The sequence below is a fragment of the Tachypleus tridentatus genome, chromosome 10 (genome assembly GCF_004210375.1).
Source record: "Tachypleus tridentatus isolate NWPU-2018 chromosome 10, ASM421037v1, whole genome shotgun sequence".
Classification (NCBI taxonomy): Eukaryota; Metazoa; Arthropoda; class Merostomata; order Xiphosura; family Limulidae; genus Tachypleus; species Tachypleus tridentatus.
In genome coordinates, this window is record NC_134834.1 from 92,731,992 (window position 1) to 92,742,610 (window position 10,619).

The window sequence follows — 10,619 nt, forward strand, 5'->3', positions numbered from 1 at the left end:
CAGTATGACACGAGGAAATTCATGGAGGTTGGACCCTCACATGTTGTTAGAATTCTTGCAAATAGGTACCTTAAAATTTCTACCTGTATGTGTATTTCTGTTTCACTTTTGATGTTTATTATATTAAGAAAAAAAATGGAAGCACAATTTTCTATCCTTTGTTATCAAAAAGTTTTTATTTAACCTGTCCAATAGACGGGCGCTCCATCTAGTGTTAAATATAACAAAACGAATATTTAATATCAACCTGTAAGATCTGACACTTTACAGGTGTGTATATTTTGTAACTATTCTTCGATCTTACGCGGACTGTTATTTTAATGATAGTTTTTACTTTTATAAATTGACGTAAAACAACAAACGTCAGTTATATAGTTTTAAATTAAAATACAAGTTTATCATGTTGTACTTGCACATAAACTTTATATAAAAAAACTAATAGAACAAACTGTAAAGCTTCGTAAAAAGGGAATCTTCCCCCTTGTGAAACAAAGTTAAACGGTAGTTTAACTAAGTTTTAACTGTAACACAAACATTGAATGGGAAATTATTGTATTGTAGTTGTCTTTTATTTATTCACTTACATTTAAATTATTTAATTTATAATTTGTCGTAGAAAAGGAGTGAAGCCATGCTTATTTGTGTAACCTTAATGGGTTTCTCATAATCACTCGTATTGTATTGTGGTTGTTTTTATTTATTCACTTACATTTAAATTATTTAATTTATAATTTGTCATAGAAAAGGAGTAAAGTCATGTTCATTTGTGTAACCTTAATGGGTTTCTCATAATCACTCGAACTTACTAGACAAATACAGTCTGGTATAAATCTCAGATCTTTCTTACTGCTGCCATACATATACAAAATGTTAGCCTAACATAATTATATTTCTTGTGGTTGTTCAGAACTGCAGCAAAATGGCAACAGAAAAACAGATATACCACAAAATAGAATGATTAACACGTAACTTAAATCTTAAAGCCGAGAAGTCATCAGGACATAATCTTATAAGTTAACAACCAAATCAAATTAATTATTCAAAACATTGGTACAAATCTGTTATTTTAACTTTCCGGTATTCTGTTGTGGAATTACTTCAGTATGAAAGACCTAGATGTGTGTAATAATACATGAACAATTTAGTAGTAGAGACCTAGATAAACCGAATAAGATGTAAACAAGAGTAAAGTATATCTAAGATGAATTAGATCTCGTTGTGTTGGGTAACATGTTAAATGTTTCTATTGTTCATGATAGTTAAACTTTGCATTCGCTAGTAAAATCCATCGGTTTTGAGCAACAAGTGGGAAAATTTATACCTCAATATTTGTAGTATATTTACATATAATTAGTGTATGGTTTCATTACAACACAGTACAAAGGTAATTCATATTGTAACACATTTGGAGCAGTAAAACAAAACAAGTAAACTTAAACATCACCTAACATATCTGTAACAAAAGCATTTTCATGTAAGTCTGATAACTGTTCAGTTTTGTGGGTGTTGAAATCATAATACTATCTGTTTGTTACGACTGTATAGTTTCATTTCCTAGCACACCTACGAAAATGCGCCGTTTCACAGATATTTCGAATTAGAACCGTTTATGATGACGACCGATTGAATCAATTGGAGTAGCTTGTTTAAGGTGTAACCCGTGGGTCAGAGCGTGAAGGGAGGAGCCTCTGGCCTGGTATCCCCAGTATGGTTCTTTAATACCTCTGTAAAGGAATGCGTTGGGATCAAAGAAGCTTGCGCAGTGTTCTGGGTTCTCCTTACAGAAATCACGACCCAAGGCTTTGACGTAACCGTAGCCTTTTTCGATCCGTTTCGTAGGGTTATGGCCGTACTTGACTCCGAAGCCGTAAGTAAACAGCTCCCAAGGGCCCTTTCCGTAACTTTCTGGAGAGTCAAATTGAGCCCTCTTTTCATACATTACAACATATTTTGTCAGATCATCACCTGAAGACTGCTGGTTCTTCTCGTAATCGGGGAGTTTTACTGAGGGCTCATCCTCTTCTGGTTGGGTAGCGTACGTCCACAGTGGGGCTTGCAACAGCAGGAGAGTCTAAAAGAAAAGTATCTTGGGTGTAAAACAGAGCTTTTAATAAAACACACAAAAACTTGACTTCAAGAAGAAGTTAAGAATGAGAATGTTTGAAAACACACGAAAAGATTTGCGGGACAGAAATAGTATAATCAGAGATAATTTATTCATCCGGGTCCTCGGAAAACCCACAAATTATGATTTTTAATCCTCTCTGCAGAAAGCAAAATTAGTATAAATATTGATTAGTATTATAAGAAGATATAAATAAATAGCAAGTTGCAAACAAATATGTATTTTTAGCGATTGGTTCAAAGCAGAGCTGTTTCTTTCTATAATCCCCGTCGCGCCAAACATGCTCGCCCTTTCAGCGGTGGGGACGTTATAATGTGACGGTCAGTCCCACTATTCGTTGGTAAAAGAGTAGACCAAGAGTTGGTGGTGGATGGTGATGACTAGCTGCCTTCCCTCTTGTCTTACACTGCTAAATTAGGGAAGGCTAGCGCAGATAGTCCTTGAATAACTTTGCGCGAAATTCAAAACAAACCAAACCAAATCCCTCTAATCTTACACTGCTAAATTAGGGACGGCTAGCACAGATAGCCCTCGAGTAGCTTTGTGCGAAATTCAAAAACAAACAAACAAACAAATTCTTTCTATAAATAAATGATTACATGTAATTTCATTCTCAGGTTTATTAAATATTTCACTTGCTAAAGCTGAGAGACAAATGTAGCGCTGACCTTATCTTCGAAACTTTCCAGGTATCTCTGTCAACGTTAAGAATATAAACACCGATGACGTATTTGCAGAGGAATTAATTATATTTGTATTTTAATCTACTTTAATTATTAATGGTTAAGAGACAAGACTAAATAATGCTTAAAGCATTGTCTCACTAAAACATAAATGTAGAAATTTTTAATATAGCAGTTTCTTAAGTATTGTAAGAAATTTTGTTTGGTTGGTTTTGGAATTTTGAACAAAGCTACACGAGGGCTATCCGCGCTAATCGTCCCTAATTTAGCAATGTAAGATTAGAAGGAAGGCAGTTAGTCATCACCACCAGCCGCAAACTCTTGGACTACTCTTCTACAAACGAACAGTGAGATTAATTTTCACGTTATAACGCCCCTACGGCTGAGAGGTCGAGCATGTTTGGTGTGACGGAGCTTCAAACTCGCAACCCTCAGATTACGAGGCGAGGGCTCTAATCGCCTGGCCATGCCGGGCCGTATTCTGAGAAATATCAGACAGCTTGTTAAACTTCAGGTTAATTACGTTCAAGTGCAAACACTTCATGTTATTTTGTTAATTTTCTACAAAACACCTTGAACTTGTGACGTAACTTAAGAGTCTGGGAAAATGTGAACTCGTAACCATACATGGTATTTGAAGTTATGTCATATGGGATAAGAATTGAGATAACAAGCTAAGACTTTAAGCCGATACTTTAATACTCTGGCGTAACATGCATAACAAATACGAAACGGAACAAACCATACACAGCAAAGTAACGTATGTTTTTATCCTATTTGTTCTTAAGCGCAAAATAACCCAATGACCTACCTACACTGTGCATACCACGGGTTTGAAAATTTAATTTTAGTCTTATAAATAAGCCTTCACATTTACCGCTGAGCCATCGTAAGCCAAAAATTATGACAACCTGAGAAGCTTAAGTATACTTACTTCATTGTGTTAATTAATAATTAATTAATAAACTAAGATAGGAAATCCTAGCTACTTACACTTTAACGTTTAGCCTTAGTTTCATACTATAATGTAGAATAAAACAGATTCCGTCACTGCGCAGTCTCTGCGTTATAGTAAACCAGCTTGTTTCAAGAAAAAATACCTAACACACTGTTAATGCCATATTGAGACCTTCCCACAACCCATATTGTGCGAGAGTAACCAGTAATCACTTCTATTAATCACATAAATTTAGTCATTCTTACTAAGCATACGGAGTTACATGGATCTCACTAAACATACAGATGGATAATATTACTAAACACGTTGATATTAAGTTTTACCAAATGAGAATAATCAATTTTATTAAGGATATTCATAATATTAGCCCTACTATCTCTATTACTTTGATAATTCGTATTACAATTATACATATGATAAACCTTACATTGACGTCTTCTAATAGGCAAATGAATGTAATCGATCTTACCGAGTATACGAATTTAAACATCACTGAACATAAGGAACTAATCAGTTCTACTTAGGTGAAATTCATCAGTTTTACTGAACGTAAGGAATTAATTAGTTCTACTAATCATGTAAAATCCATCAGTTCTACTGAACATAAGAAACTAATTAGTTCTACTAATCATGTAAAATCCAACAGTTCCACTGAACATAAGAAACTAATTAGTTATACTAATCATGTAAAATCCAACAATTTCATTGAACATAAGAAACTAATTAGTTCTACTAATCATGTAAAATCCAACAGTTTTACTGAACATAAGGAACTAATTAGTTCTACTAATCATGTAAAATCCAACAGTTCTACTGAACATAAGGAACCAATTAGTTCTACTAATCATGTGAAATCCATCAGTTTTACTGAACATAAGGAACAAATTAGTTCTACTAATTATGTGAATGTGAAATCCATCAGTTTTACTGAACATAAGGAACAAATTAGTTCTACTAATTATGTGAATGTGAAATCCATCAGTTTTACTGAACATAAGAAACTAATTAGTTCTACTAATCCCGTAAAACCCAACCATTCTACTGAACATAAGGAACTAATTAGTTCTACTAATCATGTGAAATCCATCAGTTATACTGAACATAAGGAACTAATTAGTTCTACTAATCATGTGAAATCCATCAGTTTTACTTAACATAAGGAACTAATTCGTTCTACTAATCACGTAAAATCCAACAGTTTTACTGAACATGAGAAACTAATTAGTTCTACTAATCATGTGAAATCCATCAGTTTTACTGAACATAAGGAACAAATTAGTTCCACTAATTATGTGAATGTGAAATCCATCAGTTTTACAGAACATAAGCAACTAATTAGTTCTACTAATCATGTGAAATTCATCAGTTTTACTGAACATAAGGAACTAATTAGTTCTATTAATCATGTGAAATCCAACAGTTCTACTGAACATAAGAAACTAATTAGTTCTACTAATCACGTAAAATCCAACAGTTCTACTGAACATAAGAAACTAATTAGTTCTACTAATCATGTAAAATCCAACAGTTCCACTGAACATAAGAAACTAATTAGTTCTACTAATCACGTAAAATCCAACAGTTCTACTGAACATAAGAAACTAATTAGTTCTACTAATCACGTAAAATCCAACAGTTCTACTGAACATAAGAAACTAATTAGTTCTACTAATCACGTACAATCCAACAGTTCTACTCAACATAAGAAACTAATTAGTTCTACTAATCACGTAAAATCCAACAGTTCTACTGAACATAAGAAACTAATTAGTTCTACTAATCACGTAAAATCCAACAGTTCTACTGAACATAAAAAACTAATTAGTTCTACTAATCACGTAAAATCCAACAGTTCTACTGAACATAAGGAACTAATTAGTTCCACTAATCATGTGAAATTCAACATTTCTATTGAGTGCAAGGAATTAAATATTTCTACTAACATGTGAAATCCATCAGTTTTACTTAACATAAGGAACTAATTAGTTCTACTAATCACGTAAAATCCAACAGTTCTACTCAACATAAGAAACTAATTAGTTCTACTAATCATGTGAAATCCATCAGTTTTACTGAACATAAGGAACAACTTAGTTCTACTAATCATGTGAAATCCATCAGTTTTACTGAACATAAGAAACTAATTAGTTCTACTAATCCCATAAAACCCAACCATTCTACTGAACATAAGGAACTAATTAGTTCTACTAATCATGTGAAATCCATCAGTTTTACTGAACATAAGGAACAAATTAGTTCTACTAATTATGTGAATGTGAAATCCATCAGTTTTACAGAACATAAGCAACTTATTAGTTCTACTAATCATGTGAAATTCATCAGTTTTACTGAACATAAGGAACTAATTATTTCTACTAATCATGTAAAATGCAACAGTTCTACTGAACATAAGGAACTAATTAGTTCCACTAATCATGTGAAATTCAACATTTCTATTGAGTGCAAGGAATTAAATATTTCTACTAATATGTGAAATTCATCAGTTTTACTTAACATAAGGAACTAATTAGTTCTACTAATCACGTAAAATCCAACAGTTCTACTGAACATAAGAAACTAATTAGTTCTACTAATTATGTAAAATCCAACAGTTCTACTGAACATAAGAAACCAATTAGTTCTACTAATCACGTAAAATCCAACAGTTCTACTGAACATAAGAAACTAATTAGTTCTACTAATCATGTGAAATCCATCAGTTTTACTGAACATAAGAAACTAATTAGTTCTACTAATCCCATAAAACCCAACCATTCTACTGAACATAAGGAACTAATTAGTTCTACTAATCATGTGAAATCCATCAGTTTTACTGAACATAAGGAACAAATTAGTTCTACTAATTATGTGAATGTGAAATCCATCAGTTTTACAGAACATAAGCAACTAATTAGTTCTACTAATCATGTGAAATTCATCAGTTTTACTGAACATAAGGAACTAATTATTTCTACTAATCATGTAAAATCCAACAGTTCTACTGAACATAAGAAACTAATTAGTTCTACTAATCATGTAAAATCCAACAGTTCCACTGAACATAAGAAACTAATTATTTTTACTAATCACGTAAAATCCACAGTTCTACTGAACATAAGAAACTAATTAGTTCTACTAATCACGTAAAATCCAACAGTTCTACTGAACATAAGAAACTAATTAGTTCTACTAATCACGTAAAATCCAACAGTTCTACTGAACATAAGAAACTAATTAGTTCTACTAATCATGTAAAATCCAACAGTTCTACTGAACATAAGGAACTAGTTAGTTCTACTAATCATGTGAAATCCATCAGTTTTACTGAACATAAGGAACTAATTAGTTCTACTAATCATGTGAAATCCATCAGTTTTACTTAACATAAGGAACTAATTAGTTCTACTAATCACGTAAAATCCAACAGTTTTACTGAACATGAGAAACTAATTAGTTCCACTAATCATGTAAAATCCAACAGTTCTACTGAACATAAGGAACTAATTAGTTCTACTAATCATGTGAAATCCATCAGTTTTACTGAACATAAGGAACTAATTAGTTCTACTAATCATGTAAAATTCAACATTTCTATTGAGTACAAGGAATTAAATATTTCTACTAATATGTGAAATTCAACAGTTCTATTGAGTGCAAGGAATTAAATATTTCTACTAACATGTGAAATTCAACAGTTTTACTGAATAAAAGGAATTAAATAGTTCTACTAATCGTGTGAAATTCACCAGTTTTACTGAATAAAAGGAACTAAATAGTTCTACTATTCGTGTGAAATTCGCCAGTTCTGCTGAATATAAAGAACTGATTAAGCTTAACATAAGGATATAATGTTCTTCTGATACGTAAAATTCGCAAGTTTTATTAAACATAAGGAACTACTCAGTTCTACTAACATGTGGAAGTCATCAGTTTTACTGAACAGAATAAACTAATTATTTCTACTAACATGTGAAATTCGTCATTGTTACTGAACACAAGGAACGAATTAGTTCTACTAACATACGAAAGTCGTCAGTTTTGCTGAACATAAAAAATTAACTAGCTATATTAACATGTAAAGTTCGTCATTTATACTGAACATAAGGAACTAACTAGTTCTAGTAACCATGCGAAATTTGTTAGTTTCACTGACTAGAAGGGACTCAGTAATTTACTAACAAGTGAAATTCATCAGTTTTACTGAATATAAGGAATTAAATAGTTTGTACTAACCTGTGAAATTAAACATTTCTGCTGAACATAAGGAGCTAATTAGTTCTACTAATCATGTGAAATTCATCAGTTTTACTGAACAGAGGAACAAAATTGTTGTTCTAGAATGCGTAATTCGTCAGTTTTACTGAGCAGAAGGAAGTAAATACTTCTAATTACATGTAAAATTCGTCAGATTTACTGAACATGAGAAACTAATTAGTTTTATCAGCCATGTAAAATTCATCGGTTTTACTGAACATAAGGAACTAATTAGTTCTACTAATCATGTGAAATTCGTCGGTTTTACTGAACATAAGGAACTCATTAGTTCTACTAATCATGCGTAGTTTACCAGTTCTGATGAACATAAAGAACTGATGAACCTTACAGATTTAATCAACTTTATGAACTTAATAAGTCTTGGTAAGTATAAACTAAGAATCTTACATAGAATAATGACATGATCATTCGTACTAAGAATATAGAAGTAATCTGTTATCCTAAACGTATGTATGTGGTCAGTCGTATTAACTGTGTGGATGAAACTAATGTTTCTAAGCATAAGAATTTAATCAATTTTATGAACAATAGTGATTTAATCTATGTTGTTAAGCATTTATTTAATCGATCTGCCTAAATATATGGATTTAATCACACTGGACGAGATAAACGGTTTGGTTTACAAAGCTGGTCTGTTGTAGGGACATAAAAGTAACAAAAGTAGGCTTACCAAAATAACTCGAGCTGGGATCATCATACCAGAGTGAGTGCTTGCCTCTTTCAATGAATAACTTCTAATGAGAGTTGGAGAAGTACTCTTTAAATCAGGCCACTCTGATCGTTTCAGTCCACCACACTCCTTGTTACGTAAACCGTGCCTCGTTTGGCTATTCTGGATCACTTTTAATTAAAATGGCCACCCCAGTCGCCAGGGGGTAGGTCTATAGCTTCAAGTTAGCTGACCTAGGAACCCCATTTTGGTGGAGAAAGTGGTTCTAGGGACCAATAGTTCCTATAATAGGGCAGTGTGAAAGTGTGAAAATAAAAAACAAACACCACCCTTCCCTGCGGTGTCATTTAGACAGCTTACCACAGTCTTTGTCAAAAAAAACATCTTATATGTATGGACAGATTTTTTAGTCTGTTTTAAAAATTTTGCACTTACTAAATTTCACAGTAATAATGAAGGTCCGAAAAAGTTTATCTTGCTATCTGGTTTGTTTGTTGTCAAGCACAAAGCCACACAATGGGCTAACTGTGCTTTGCAAATATACTATACACTGTGGTAACGAGAGCTACAGTCTGAAATATTGTGTTAACCAAACCTACATTAAATTGTCGAAATTTAATGAAAGATTGATTAACAAAAGAAGAAAAACCAAAATGCATGTTGATAAGTAAAGTGAATTGTAATTTTTATATCTTTTTGTTGTGATAAAATTCTATAGCAAAATTAAAATCTGGAACGAGACAATTTAACGAACTTTAATTGTTCTGTGACAGTCCGGATGAGTAGCCATATTAGACAATGAGCAATAGAAGGCTGTTCCTTGTACTAGTAACTGGTGATTTATTCTATTGTTAAAAAGGAAGAGCTTAGAATTTTTAATTTGGTATTTTACAAGAAGTATAGTTGTCGTAATTTTAAAAATTTGGAATGATTGGTCGTTGCATTCTTTCATATTTTTGAAACTGTAGAGGTTGATAACATAAAAAGATCGGATTTAATTATTAGCATATTGCAATAAGTATATAAAACAGTTCAAAGACTAGGCTGGTCTGACAAAATACTCAATACGTTTAAAAAGAACACGAGTCTTTACTTGTTTTCGTATTGTTCTATTTATGGCAAAGACACTAGCTTTGAACTATCAACCAGAGGGAAGGCAACTTATGCTGTGATTGACTTAAAGTATAGGGATTATAGTGTGGCCTTTCACGAATTCAAGATCAAATTACCACCTTCAAAATTCAGAGATCTATAACAGGACCAACCTACCCACTATTTATTTGACTGTGAACATATATAGATATCAAATTTAACGAAAATGATTTAAATTCAATAGTAGCAACTTTAATGTAAATATGATAATATCTGAAAAACATGTATTTTCTGTATGGTTTTTAAAGTTTTAAGGGTTTTTTTCCTGCGCAATCTTTAAGCTACCAAACTTTAGTCACTAAAATGCTAATAAGTGTCGATCATTGGGTAGCTCGTGGATATATTTAAAAGAATAAATTTAAAAAAGTTTTAATCAGCGTAATAACTTAAAAATTATAATAATTAAAAGGAATTTCGCTTTTTGACGTAACTGTGTTTTGGTTCTGAGAAACGTGAAAAATGGAAGCTGTTTATTTAGTTATCTTAAAAAAGTATTTTCCAATTTAAGAGATGACTCACTACGAAGGTTTACAATATTTAAAAGAAGAAATGAATTCATTACATCGGATATAAAGTGGCAAAAAGGGGTCAGTCAGTAAATAATAAAACTGTGTCAAAGCATTACGGTAAAAGAAACATTAACACTTTTAATTGGGAATATAACAAAGCAGAAAGCCACAGAATGTACTATCTGTTCTCTGCCCACCACGGCTAACCCAATTTGTTGCTTTAAATTCGAACATTTCTAAGTATGTG

General features: G+C 32.1%; 1 protein-coding gene across 1 annotated transcript; it reads right to left on the reverse strand.

The window, feature by feature from the left end:
* Positions 1–703: 703 nt before the first annotated feature.
* Positions 704–8,870, reverse strand: LOC143229872 (uncharacterized). Its single transcript, XM_076462730.1, has 2 exons — positions 8,712–8,870; positions 704–2,071 (listed from the first exon to the last, which is right to left on the reverse strand). The coding sequence occupies exons 1-2, from the start codon at positions 8,736–8,738 to the stop codon at positions 1,598–1,600; spliced, it is 501 nt and encodes a 166-aa protein (XP_076318845.1). The 5' UTR covers positions 8,739–8,870; the 3' UTR covers positions 704–1,597.
* Between the last annotated feature and the right edge of the window lie 1,749 nt (positions 8,871–10,619).